Source organism: Staurois parvus, unplaced genomic scaffold, assembly GCF_062004578.1.
Source record: "Staurois parvus isolate SC_StPar_1 unplaced genomic scaffold, SC_StPar_1.0 ptg001316l, whole genome shotgun sequence".
Taxonomy (NCBI): domain Eukaryota; kingdom Metazoa; phylum Chordata; class Amphibia; order Anura; family Ranidae; genus Staurois; species Staurois parvus.
In genome coordinates this window covers 1205896-1220527 of record NW_028319112.1, presented here as the reverse complement: position 1 = coordinate 1220527, position 14632 = coordinate 1205896, and the positions used below count along the sequence as shown (strand labels likewise).

Sequence of the window (14632 nt, the reverse complement as noted above, 5' to 3'; positions counted from 1 at the left end):
TATAGGGAAAGACTTTGGGGGTGGGCATTACTTCAGGAGTTCTGATGTGCTTTTCTGTCTAGTGCTATTCTGTCTGCTGGCTCCGAGCTTGTTTCCAGTTATGAATTTGTCAGTGGGGTTTTAAACAGTAAAATTTCAAGCCTAAGTGCAGCCAAAACAAAAAAAATCAGCACAAGGGACATAACTTACAGCCAGTAGGATGTGTCCATTGTGCTGATGCTTCTTATGTTAGGTGAATTTCTCCTCCATTGATGTACACCCCCACCACCACCATGATGCTCTAGTGCAGTGGGGGTTAATAGAACTCCGGGCACTGTCACAGGTTCTCATCAAGAGTGCCCGACTATGCCTTTTTTTTTTTTTCTCCCAGCTTCTCCATGCATAGAAGCTATATTATAGATTCTGTGTATGAAACAAGATCCATGAATGATGGCTGTTCCACACTCTCCATTCATAGAACACTTTATTCATAGAAGCTGAGGTACTGCTTCTATGAATGGAGGAGGTAGGTCAAAAGGGCAGGCATAGTAGAACACTCTTGATTAGAGCCTGTGACAGCCTCTCAGCCATTCTGTTATCCTGTGCCACACTCGAAGATTGCGGGGGCAGGAGGCATCAGCCCAAATGAGACATCCTACTGACCGTTATGACCCTCTGTGGTTTTCATATTGGCTGCACTCAAGCTTTAAGCTTTACAGAGGTGCAGGGACTTAGTAATAGGCAATCAGGGGAATTCAATACAAACCTAGCAAACGTTTTCTGGCAGTATGGCTGTTTAAAAATGGCCTATGCCAGATTCAAAAATCCCTGCTGCCCATTTCGGTAGTTCTACTGACAAGCGTGGTAGATTGAGGTCATTCTGAATAGTGACACTTTTAGAAAGTGCTGCTATTACTGCAACAAATTAAAAAATAATTACCTTCACTTTGTAGATAATGAAACTGGAGGTAATAAAGATCAACTCTAAGTTGGCTGTCTCTGTACACTGTGCAGCAATCAGCATATTTACCACCACTATCTCTTCCTCTCCTCACCTGTCACTGGTTGTTAAGTATGCTGTTGACTTCACAGTTGACAGTTTCCTAGCAACCAGTGATGCTGACAGTGGGAGCAGTCTGATGGAGACGCTGAGGCACTAGTTCCCCATCAGGCCCACTCTGTCCTTGTAATTGACACCAGGCAATGAGCAGATTCTGTAGCCATTAGCAGGCTCTCTGTTGGCTATGAATCTACCCACTGCCTGCTGTCAACCACAATGGGAGAGGGTCCTGATGGGTAACTATTGCCTGTGTATGCCCATCAGGCTCCACCCACCCAGCTTTACCAGCTTTTCCTCAGCTGCTGCACTGTCTGTGTGACAACTGCAGGAACCTTAGCTGCACTGTGAATGGTGTGTCTGCATGGACACTGTAGACTTTGTGCCTCCTCATGTAGTGCATGCCTCAGATTCATGGTCCTGTTTACAGCAGCTAAATGAATGTGTCATGTGCACCAACATTTGTTGTGCGGAGGCATGTCAGAGTTCTAAAGAGTGTCTTAGACATTCTAGAAGAATTCCCCTGAATGTCTTTTCACTTGTTTTTTATTTTTTTAATTTTAAAGCTGTGAGTATAGGATTTAGGTAGGTTATCAGGTATACAATATAAGTGTAAGACATTGTGGTCTGTAATACTAAGTATAGAAGTCATCAATTTGACACTGGGTATAAGAGCAGGTTCCTGTGAATTTAAACCTTCGTTGGTTTATACACCGTGCACATTGGCAGTGAACATTACTCTTAGGCTTGTACAATGCATTGCTTATGAAATGAGATATAGCATAAATTGTAGATCACAAGCTGATATATAGGTACAAATGTAAATGCTGAAATCTTGGTATCATGATGTAAGATTTCTCTGCATCCCTGCCGATTCTTCAGCTGCTTCTTACAAATGTAATTTCATTACCCCTTCTTACCCACTAGCACCCCAAGGTGTTCAAAGTTATACATGCAATTAATTTTGTGACTTTTGTATCCATAACAACCAGTGCTATGATCAGCTTTGTTTAACAAGAGATGCGAGTAGCTGGCAGCACTCCAAGCCGGTTTCACAGGGAAAGTACAGAGTTCTTGGCACGGTTTAAAGTTGTCTGGACTGCTTACTGTTTATAGTGTCTACTTGGATTGCCTTGTGCCTGCTTCCAAATGGAACGCATCCAAGACCCAGGCTGGAGCTAGAAGAGGCCATTCTTTGTAATCAGATACTACACCATGTAAAGTACTCCTTCTATACATATCAAGTAGTCTGGGCAGCTTTGTTGGAGCAGGTGTGGAGATTAGCTGTTGGCTTGCAGAGCTGTGATTTTTATTTATTACCTGCTCTTGATGTGTAAGTTTGTATGTGCAGTTAAGTAATTTCTATATGATATTTTATGTGTGAAATGGAGTCTGAGCACCTTAGTTCTGCGTGGAATCTGATCTTAATCACACTGGATGCATAGGGTGAAATTTGCCATATCATATCCTGTATATATTGAAAGTGCGTAAAGCTTATGCTGTTTGGCATTCTGCCAGAGGTTCCGGTAAACGCATACCAGAGCTCAGATTTGAGTGATCAGTCCTGATCAGCTGTTGACAACACTAAAGATTCTCAGCCCTGATCTTGTTATAGGGCTTGAGAGCTTCAGTCCTTTTCCATGCAGTATAATGAGATTCTGTTTCACTGCTGAAGAATTTGGCTACCAGGAACGAATGTGGCAAGAGAGAACATGGGCCTTCTCTCACATGGGCATTCTCTCACATGGGCAGCACACTGGCTAAATGGTTAGCACTTCCGCCTGGCAGTACTAGGGTCATTGGTTCAAATCCCAGCCACGGCACCTCCTGCCTGGAGTTTGCATGTTCTCCCTGTGCCTGCGTGTTTTTCCTCCAGGTACTCCGGTTTCCTCCCACACTCCAAAGACATGCTGGTAGGTTAATTGGATCCTGTCTAAGTTGGCCCTTGTATATGAATGTGAGTTAGGGACCTTAGATTGTACGCCCCTTGAGGGTTAGGGAGTGATGTAAATGTACAATATATATGTAAAGCGCTACGTAAATTGACAGCGTTATAGAAGTACCTGAAATAAATAAATTAATATCGGAACCCTGCCTGAGGTTTTCACTGCAACACTGACTGGTCCCCAGCACCCACACAGCAGAGCCAACATCAACATATATTTTAATGTTATTGCACACTAGTTCCTAAAGCTAATGTAAAGCCTTGATATAGTTTGTGAGCCACAACATAGCTCAGAATCCAAGACAACTGATAAGGAAACACAGACCAACACACCCCGATCTTATCAAATAATTATACTGAATAGCTAGTGACAAAGGCTGTACCAAGGAGACAAATAACCATGAAATGAATCTTCTTGATTCTAAAAGCAAGTCTGGATGTTCAACAACATCCTTCAGTAAAGCATTAGACACAAGGTAGTTATACTGCATCAGTACGGTCTCTACCAGGCAAAGATTCAAAGAAAACTGGAAGTTCAAGAAGAAGCACAAAGAAATGGGCAATGTTGAGGACTTTAGACACAGTGGTTTACCAAGGCAACTTGATGCAGACGATGAAAGACACATCATGCTTACTTCCCTTTAACATCAGAAGATGTCTAGCAATGCCATCAGCACAGAACTGGCAGAAACCAGTAGAATCTAGGTACATCTATCTACTATCTGGAGACATCTGGCCAGAAGTGGTCCTTATGGAAGAATTGTAGCCAAAAAGCCATACCTTCAACTTGAAAACAAAGTTAAGCGACTCAACTATGCACAAAAACATAAGAACTGCGGTACAGAAAAATGGAAGCAGGTGCTCTGGACTGATGAATCAAAATATTTGGTTGTAGCAGGAGGCAGTTTGTTCACCAAAGGGCTGGAGAAAGGTACAATGATTGTCTTCAGGCAACAGTGAAGCATGGTGGAGGTTCCTTGCAAGTTTGGGGCTGCATTTCTGCAAATGGAGTTGGAGATTTGGTCAGGATCAATGGTGTCCTTGATGCTGAGAAATAGAGGAAGATACTTCCATCATACTATAGCATCAGGTAGGTGTAAGATTGGTACCAAATTTATTCTGCAGCAGGACAACCACCCCAAGCATACAGCTATTGTCATTAAGAACTATCTTCAGCATAAAGAAGAAAAGAAAAAGTAGTCCTGTAAGTTATGGTTTAGCCCCCATAGAGTCCTGATCTCAGCATCATGGAGTCTGTCTGGGATTACATGAAGAGACAGAAGTATCTGAGGCAGCCTACATCCACACATCTTAATTTACAGTTTTTTCACACCTGCCTAAAACCTTTGCACATAGATAGATAGATAGATGGGAAAATAATTATTTGATCCCCTGCAGATTTTGTAAGTTTTCCCACTTACAAAGAAATGAGGGTCTATAATTTGTATCATGTGTATTTTAAATGATAGAAGTAGAATATCAACCAAAAATCCAGGAAAAACCACGATACAAATGTTATAAATTGAGTTGCAGTCCAGTGAGTAAAATAAGTATTTAATCACCAAGCAAAACATGACTTAGGACTTATAAACCCTTGTTGGCAAGCACAGAGGTAAGACATTTCTTGTAGTTGGTTACCAGGTTTGCACACTTCTCAGGAGGGATTTTGGTCCACTCTTCTTTACAGATTTTCTCTAAATCTTTAAGGTTTCTTGGCTGTCGCTTGGCAACTTGAAGTTTTTTTAGCTCCCTACATAAATTTTCTATAGGATTAAGGTCTGTAGACTAGCTAGGCCACTCCATGACCTTAATGTGCTTCTTCTTGAGCCACTTCTTTGTTGTCTTGGCGGTATGTTTTGGGTCATTGTCATGCTGGAAGACCCATCCACAACCCATCTTCAATGTTCTGGCTGAGTGAAGAAGGTTCTCATCCAAGATTTTACATTACGTGGCCCTGTCCATTGGCCCCTCAATGCAGCAAAGTTGGCCTGTACCTTTTAGCAGAGAAACAGCCTCAAAGTATGTTTCCACTTCCGTACTTGACTGTGGAGATGGTATTCTTAGTGTCATAGTCAGCCTTTTTTCTTCCTCCACACATGGCGAGTCTAGTTAATGCCAAAGAGCTCAATTATGGTCTCATATGACCACAGCACTTTCTCACAATCCTTTTCTGAATCATTTAGATGTTCAGTGGCAAACTTCAGATGGGCCTGTACATGTGCCTTCTTGAGGAGGGGGACCTTGCGGGCGCTGCAGGATTTCAAACCATGGCGGCGTATTGTGTTACCAGTGGTTTGTTTGGTGACTGTGGCCCAACTGCCTTGAGATCATTCACAAGTTCCTACAGTGTAGTTCTAGGCTGATCCCTCACATTTCTTATGATCATCCTCACCCCATGAAGCGAAATCTTGCATGGAGCTCCAGACCGTGGGCAATTTATGTATCTCTTCCATTTGAGAATAATCACTCCAACAGTTGTCTCCTTCTCATCAAGCTTCTTGTAGCCCATTCCAGCCTTGTGCAGGTCTACAATCTTGTCCCTGACATCCTTTGAAAGCTCTTGTCCATGGTGGTGAGGTTTGAATGGAAGAAAGAGACTCTGTGGACAAGACGTCTTTTAAACACATAATGTGCTGTTGTTAGGAGCACCTTCTTAAATTGACAGGACTAATCTGTGTACCACATGAGCACATAGCCAGTCTGTGGGAGCTCAAGTTATTGTTGGTTGGCAGGGGATTAAATACATATTTTACTCACTGAACTGCAACTCAATTTATAACATTTGTATCATGTTTTTTCTGGATTTTGGTTAGAAAATTAGAAATATGACGAGTGGTTGATAGTCACCATTTTGCACCACATCCCTATATAAATACATACAGATAAGGGTAAGTTGTGGGATTTTAAAGGTGCACAACAATAATTCGAAAAATGTCTTTATCCCAGAACGCTTCACTGTTTACTGCGGTGTACAGATGATACTTCCTGAAATGTTTCGCCCAGCCTGGACTTCTTCAGGAAAGAAAAAATGATAACCGCAATACAGTCTAAAATTATAAAAAAAAATGACATTAATAAAAAAATACCCAAATTACTTTACAATATATATAACACTGCAGTGCGTAAATTTATACTTCCAGCACGCTAATTGTCCAGATATATATGAACCCCCTGCTTACTCTTTGGAACTATAATACCAATATCACTCTTTGAGATGGAAATATATATGTGTTAGATCAAGAACTCAAGCGTCCATGTGATTGCAGAAGGTATGCAAAGGATTGAATTCTAGCAAGACAAAAAAAAAATATATATGCATATAAACATCAGAAGTTCTTCTATAGAAAATAAATTAAAAAAAATATATATATCTATATATGTATATACATATATATTACTATTTATTCTGTGTTTGTGTTTCGGATCTGCGTCCCTATGTGTGGTTGTGAAGATGCTTATGGAGCAGCCAATTGAACCATCTGGGGGTCTGAAAAAAGACAAAAGTCCATCCAGTTCAGCCATCAAAAAAAAAAAAAAAAAAGTTATAATCCTATACCTACAGTTGATCCAGAGGAAGGCAAAAAAACCCAGCAAAGCATGATCCAATTTGCTCCTGCAAGGGAAAACATTCCTTCCTAATCCCCCGAGAGGCAATCTGATATTCCGTGGATCAACGTTACCTATAAATGTTAGTAACCAGTTATATTCTGTGTATCTAAGAAAGAATCCAGGACTTTTTTTAAAGCAATACACTGAGCTGGCCAGAACTTTTGCATGTTTGGAGATTAAATTTCTTTTCCTCCAGATGTAAAGAGTGCCCCCTTGTCCTTTATGATGACCCCAAGGTGAATAATTCGACACCGAGTTCACTAGATGAACCACTGATGTATTTATATATGTTGATCATATCCCCACCTAATCTACTTTTCTCAGGAGAGAATGCATTCAGTTCCTCTAATCTTTCCTCATAGCTGAGCTCCTCCATGCCTCTTATCAGTTTGGTTACCCTTCTCTGTACTTTCCCCAGTTCCCCAATGTTCTTTTTGTGAATTGGTGCCCAAACTTGAACTGCATATTCCAGATGAGGTCTTACTAATGATTTGTACCGGGGTAATATGATATCTCTCTCTCTGGAGTCTATACCTCTTTTAATACAAGAGAGGATTTTGCTCGCTTTGGAAACCGCAGCTTGGCATTGCATGCCAATATTAAGCTTGTGATCTACCAGAACTCCCAGATCCTTCTCCACCATTGATTCCCCCAGTTGTACCCCCCTAGTATGTATGATGCATGCATATTCTTAGTCCCCAAGTGCATAACCTTACATTTATCAACATTAAACCTCATTTGCCACATAGTTGCCCAATTACACAGTGCATTAAGGTCAGCTTGTAAGTTGGAGACATCCTGTAAGGACGTTATTCCACTGCACAGCTTGGTGTCATCTGCAAAGACTGAAATGGGATTTTTAATCTCAGACCCTATATTGTTTATAAATATATTAAAAAGTAAGGGTCCCAACACTGAACTATGGGGTACACCACTGACAACCCTAGACCATTCAGAGTATGAATCATTAACCACTACTCTCTGAATATGAGCTTTTAGCCAGTTTTCTAACCATTTACATACAGATTTTTCCAAGCCTGTAGACTTTACCTTACACATTAGCCATGTGTGGGGAGCTGTGTCAAATGCTTTTGCAAAATCCAAGTATACCACGTCCACCGCCACTCCTCTGTCCAAAGTTTTGCTCACCTCCTCATAAAAGAAATCAGATTTGTTTGACAACTTCTGTCTTTCATGAATCCATGCTGTCTGTTGCTTAAAATATTTTTTCCAGCAAGAACTCATCTATGTGGTCTTTTATTAAACTCTCCAGTATTTTCCCAACTATAGAAGTTAAACTAACAGGTCTATAATTACTTGGTAATGATTTTGACCTCTTTTTAAATATAGGCACCACATTGGCCTTACAACAATCCAGTGGTACTATGCCGGTCATTGAGCCCCTAAAAATTAGAAACAATGGCTTTGAAATGACAGAGCTCAATTCTTTAAGGACCCGTGGGTGTATGCCATCCGGTCCAGGTGCTTTATTCACTGTTATTCTTTCTAAATAATTCTGGACCATATCAATTGTGAGTCTGATCCAATAGAAGAGCTACTATAGCTCAGATTGCTGAAAAAGTTGCTGAAAAAGATAGGTGTTAGGACACACAGTGCATTATAGTTTGTTGCATATGGGGCCACAACAGCAAAGTGGACAGGGTTCTTATACTGACCCATACTGTCCACAGCCAATGTAGTCCTGCACGTGATCATCAGAACTGAACCACGGAACAGTGGAAGAAGGTGTCTTTTGAGGTGTTGAATTGGCCTTGAAATTCTCCAGATTTCAATCCAATTAGGAACATCTGTGAGATGTGTTGGAAAAACAAGTTCAATCCATGGAGGCCCCACCTCGCAACTTACTGAGCTTAAAGGATCTGCTACTGACGGCTTAGTGCCAGATGCCAATGCAGGGGTATAGTGTATTCGGTGCCTCAACGGGTCAGGGCTGTTTTGGTGGCAAAGGGAAGACCTTTTCAATATTAGTTAGGTGGTCTTGTTATGGTGGGTTGTCAAATTGTTATGGCTGATCAGTGTGTCTGTATGTATTTATACTGCATCTATAATCTGTATAAAGATATAAAGAATCCCATCATCATATCAACCACAGGCAATTGTTGTTAAAAGTTCAGTATGTTTGACTGTGCTTCGTATGAATGAGAACATCTAGTGGCAGAAATACGTTCAGCTGGGAAAATTTTTTAAGTAAAGGTGGGTATTACAGCAGAAGGTGGTTTGGGCTATTCATTTTTATCTTGTTATTTCTGCCTGAAGTTCTGCCCTAAAACTAGCCATAGATAGATCAAATTTTGACCAGTTCAGCAGGGACCTGCCAAGATTCGATCCATCTATGGGCAGGCTGGTTGTACAGAAGTTGATCCATCGATCTTTCCTATTTTTTGCATGTAATTTACTGCTGACAGGTATAGTCACTAGCAGTGATCGTTTCCTGCTGTAGGCAAGGTTCCCTACCAGCAGAACACAATACCGCTGCAGGAGGATGAGGGAATGGAGCAAATTCCTTTCCTTACACCTTATATAATACAGTGCATTATACATTTTCTCTTTTAGTTCCTTACAAATGTGTTCTTTTTACCTAGTAATGCCGATGTCTTCTATTGTAGCTTTTTGCAGAGTGATGGTGTCACTATGAGAAGCAATGTCGCCTCCAGCACTGCAGTGCAGAAAGCTGATGATGTGTTGCAGGACCTGAATAGGCTAAAGCAGGAGATGCAGAAATTGGTAAAGGTGAGTTAGTGCAAGTCCATTTTCTTCCAGTACTGTTCCTGCTGTCTGAGCCCTTTTGTGTTCACTGCTCAATCCACTTCCATTGTGTCTTTTATATACGCCTGTGTCTCATGTCAAATATTAGGATCTGAAAAGTGTTCATAGTCAACTCTTAGCAACAGTAATGTCAACCTCACAGATTTGACACATTGGATAATAAACAATTAAAAAGTCCACAAAACAACCTTTATGTCAATTATGTATTCCTTCAGAAATCATGAAATGCTGATTCAGCATAACCCCTGGTTCACATGTCCGTGTTCCTGCGGTCCGCGTTTTGCGTGGGCACGAGAGCCCATTCATTTGAATGGACTCCCGTGCCCCGTGACATGCAGGGAAGAAGTCCCTGCACTACTTCGTAAAACGCAGTCTGCACAGGAACCTATGTTCCCAGTACGGTTGCGATTTCCAGTGCGGGTGGTGTGCCATTAGAATTATTGGCACCCGCCCTCGTGTCCGCATTCTTCTATGTGGGTGGTGCGGCTGCACGGATTTTTGTGCAGATCCACAGAGGCACCACCCACACACATGTGAATTTAGCCTAAGAGCTGATTCACACATGTGCAGATCGGATTGAAGCTCAGGCTTCACAGCTGATTGACACAGTAGTGGTTCAGGTCATGATTTTATCCTGTTCACACATGTGCGGTTTAGAAACGGTTCCCATAGAAGTCAGTAGCCTGTAATTATCAATTGATACAAAAAAGCTGAGAATTTAAATCAGGCCTACAGTTTGTTGGGCTGCTTCTGAAAGTTGATGGGAGAAAGTGAGGGGAGTTTGGGTGGACCTACAAAAGGAAGAGAAATTCCTTGTGAAACTAAACGATATCTTTAATTCTTAAAAATAATCCATTCACATCCACAAATTTAAAGGCTCTGTAATCTATTTTTCATGCAATTAAATGTTTGGTTTTTTTACAGTGTTTTCCTTAAAACTTCTCCGTGAGCTCCTGAACCTCTCCTTTTCCGCTTCTCTTCTGTTTTTTTGGAATAAGCTGTGCTCACTAATTGCAGTAATGTGCACTGCTGTGTGCACACTACAAATCACATAGTCCATAGCCCATCTCCAGAGTGAGCAAGAGAGCGTGGCTATGTTCTTAAATACAGTGGAATCACATAGAACATAGCCACCCTGTAATAGGAAGTCAGCTCACAGCAGCAAATTAAAGGAATTTGGAGATTTTGAGGAGGCTGAAAGAAATAGAATGTACTTTTTGAATTAATATTACATATAGTTACATAGTTAGTCTGGCTGAAAAACGACAAAAGTCCATCCAGTTCAACCATAGTTAAAAAAAAAAAAAAAAAAAAAGTTCTAATCAATCCTACACCCAAAAAAATTAAAGGAACACTTTGAAAACACATCAGATCTCAATGGGGAAAAATATCTGCGTAGCTATACTGATATGGACTGGGTAATGTGTTAGGAAGGTAAGGATGCCCCATCGTTTGATGGAAATAAAAATTATAAACCTACAGAGGACTGAATTCAAAGACACCCTGAAAATCAAAGTGAAAAAATGATGCAGCAGGATAGTGCGTTTTGCTGAAATTTCATTGCAGCAACTCAAAATGGTACTCTGTAGTTTGTATGGCCCCCACATGCTTGTATGCATGCCTGACAACATCGGGCATGCTCTTAATGAGACGACGGATGTTGTCCTGGAGTATTTCCTCCCAGATCTGGACCAAGGTATCACTGAGCTCCTGGACAGTCTGAGGTGCAACCGGGCGGCATCAGATGGACTGAAACCTGAAATCCCGGAGGTGTTCTATTGGATTTAAGTCAGGCGAACATGGAGGCCATTTAATGGTATCAGTTTCCTTAATTCTCCAGGAATTGCCTGCATACTCTCGCCACTTGAGGCCAGGCATTGTCGTGCACCAAGAGGAACCCAACACCCACTGCAGCAGCGTAGGTTCTGACAATGGGTCCAAGGATTTCATCTTGATACCTAATAGTAGTCGGGGTGCTATTGTCTAGCCTGTAGAGGTATGTGCGACCCGCCAACAAAATGGTCATGCTGAACGATGTTGCAGGTAGCATAAATTTCTCCATGGCTTCTCCAGACCCTTTCATGTCTGTCAGGGTGAATCTGCTCTCATCTGTGGCAGACCTGCCAATTCTGGTGTTCAATGGCAAATGCCAATCGAGCTCTTTGGTTCTGGACAGTGAGCACAGTTCCCATTGGAGGACGTTGGGCCCTCAGGCCACCCTCATGAAGTCTTTCTGATTGTTTGGTCAGCGACATTCACACCAGTGGCCTGCTGGAGGTAATTTTGTAGGGCTCTGGCAGTGCTTATCCTGTTCCTCCTTGCATAAAGGAGCAAATATCGGTCCTGCTGATGGGTTAAGGACCTTCTACGGCCCTGTCCAGCTCTCCTAGAGTAAGTGTCTGTCTCCTGGAATCTCCTCCATGCTCTTAAGACTGTGCTGGGAGACACAGCAAACCTTCTGGCAATGGCACGTATTGATGTTCCATCCTGGAGGAGTTGAACTTGCCTGTGCAACCTCTGTAGGGTCCACGTATCGCCTCATGGTACCAGTAGTGGCACTGACCCTAGCCAAATGCAAAACTAGTGAAATGTGTCCTGCACCTGTAAAACCATTCCTGCTTTGGGGGTTGTTTCATTGTTGCTCATGTAGTGCACCTGTTGTTAATTTCAATAACACCAAAGCAGCTGAATCTGATTACCAACCCCTCTGCTACTTAACCACTTGCCTACCAGGCACTTATACCCCCTTCCTTACCAGGCCAATTTTCAGCTTTCAGCCCTGCCGCACTTTGATTGACAATTGCGCGGTCATGCAACATTGTACCCATATGAAATTTTGATCATTTTTTTCTCACAAATAGAGCTTTCTTTGGTGGTATTTAATCGCCACTGGGCGCTTTACTTTTTGCGCTATAAATTAAAAAAGTGCAAAAAATTTGAAAAAAAAAAAGTTTCTTTGTTTCTATTATAAAATTTTTCAAACAGGTAATTTTTCTCCTTCACTGATGTTGATGAGGCAGCACTGATGGGCACTGATAGGCGGCACTGATGGGCACTGATAGGCAGCACTAAAGGGCACTGATAGGCAGTACTAATGAGGTGGCACGGATAGGCGGCACTGATAGGCAGCACTAATGAGGTGTCACGGATAGGCGGCACTAATATGCAGCACTGATAGGCGGCACTGATAGGTGACACTGATGATGGGTACTGATAGATGGCACTGACTGGCATCACTGCTGGGCACTGACTGGTGGCACTGACTGGCAGCACTGCTGGGCTGCACTGGTGGGTGTCACTGGTGGGCAGCACTGGTGGGTGGGCACAGGTGGGTGGCACTGGTGGGCACAGGTGGGTGGCACTGGTGGGCACAGGTGGGTGGGCACAGGTGGGTGGCACTTCTGGGCACAGGTGGGTGGCACTTCTGGGCACAGGTGTGTGACACTGCAGAGTGGCACAGGTGGGTGCACTGCTGGGCACAGGTGGGTGCACTGCTGGGCACAGGTGGGCGGAGCTAGTGGGCGGATCTTGTGGGTGGCACTGCTGGGCACCGATCATCAGGGCACTGATCATCAGTGCCCTGATGATCGGTGCCGATCCTCGCTCTGACAACTGCCGGTTCTCGGCAGTACTTTCCTCACGATCTGACAGCGTGAGGAAAGTGCAGCCGAGAACCGGCACTTGCATTTCCCTGTGATCAGCGTGTCATTGGACACCGCTGATCACGTGGTAAAAGGCCGGTATGATTGGCCTTTTACCACATCTCGTGATCAGCTGTGTCCGTAGGACACAGCGATCACGGAGATCGCCGGGTGCGCGCCCTCTGGGGCGCGCAGGAGAGCGCGTTCTGGGGGGACGTCATATGACATCCACCCAGAACTGGCCGGCCACAGTGAAGCCGTCATTCGGCTATCTGCGGTCGGCAACTAGTTAACTGACCAGATCAATATCCCAGGAGCTTAATTGACTTGATGCTATACTCTAATTAAAAAGGTTTCCTTTAATATATTTGAGCTGTGTGTGTGTGTGTTTTTATTTACCAGTGTTTAGTGTCACTTTTAATGTCAATAAATATATTTAAATCAATGTCTTTATTCTGAAAAAGCAAAATCGTTTTTTTGTCACTAAAGGACATTTTTATTTTGTTTTATTAAGGATGCAAAGCAATGGACATCGCAATCTGAAGATTTGAAGGTATGTCTGTTATGCATTATTATTCATCATCTTTATCATACAGTACACGACACAGGAGTTCCATTATATTGGGTTATATGTCGCTACCTTCAGCTGATTGAACAATGGCAAAAGCTTCAGTGGGTCTGCTCCCTAGTATACCTATATAATCCAACCCACCAGAAATTTTATTTCCCTTGAATTTTTATTGTCTATACGTCAGGGTCCCTTCCTGATACTCTACTTCAGCAAAATATTCTTGTCTACGCTTTACCCAAACTACTGACAAAAAAAAAAAATCAGAAGAAAACAGTGAGCTCTTAGAGGCAAACCCAATATTCAAAATAGACCAGGATAGTGCAGCGCATAAACTAAGAATAAACAATCATGTTATTCTTTTCTTTCTGTGGATTATGAAAAGATGGTGGATCTTTATGTAGTGCAGATTTCTCACACTTTACAGTGCTTAATATGGCTTTTCTGGTCCACAAGAATATAGCGTCTTCTAGTTGGTGCTCAGTAATATGGCATTTTTGGTCCACAACAAAATGATGCACGTCATTGATACATCCTGTGGCGTGCCTGCAGGCTATTTAAGGAGTGTATGTATGTATGTCAGCAGTAGGAGTGTGTACAACACACGTTGGGTGGAGCTTTATGTGCTGACGTCACACCGCCGCTCCCAAGGTCCGGATTGACGGCCATCTTAGTAAGTCCAACCCCAAATGTTTGCGTCCAGGTGGAAAAAAATCTTTATAGTTGGTTTCAATATTGATCTTTTAATCATTAAATACTATACTATATACTATTCCTTGGGCTCCGTGTGGTGAGCAGTTTTTAGTAGGATTCTGTCTGGCTGTATTTTCATCCCTATTGGGGAGCGATCTATGGAGGTTCCCTGTGACTGGGTCATTTTACTAGGCTATTGAACATTAGCCTTCTGGTGAGTGCATAGTGGTGGAGGATATGCACTGTGGATAGAGCACACTGGGAAACATGATTATTGAAGATTTTTATAGGACTTTCCTTTTCTTTTGGGATTGTTTTGCACAGACTCTGGTTGCATATAATATCATCATAGC

General features: G+C 42.4%; 1 protein-coding gene across 4 annotated transcripts in view; it reads left to right on the top strand.

Annotated features, from left to right (window-relative positions):
• KIAA0586 (KIAA0586 ortholog) overlaps positions 1–14632 on the top strand; it is a 253660-nt gene that overhangs the window by 49194 nt on the left and 189834 nt on the right. For all 4 annotated transcript variants that reach the window (XM_089661119.1, XM_089661118.1, XM_089661120.1 and 1 more), the window contains exons 10-11: positions 9218–9341; positions 13533–13571. In XM_089661119.1, coding sequence (XP_089517245.1) covers positions 9218–9341; positions 13533–13571 — 163 coding nt within the window. The remainder of the gene's footprint in view (positions 1–9217; positions 9342–13532; positions 13572–14632) is intronic.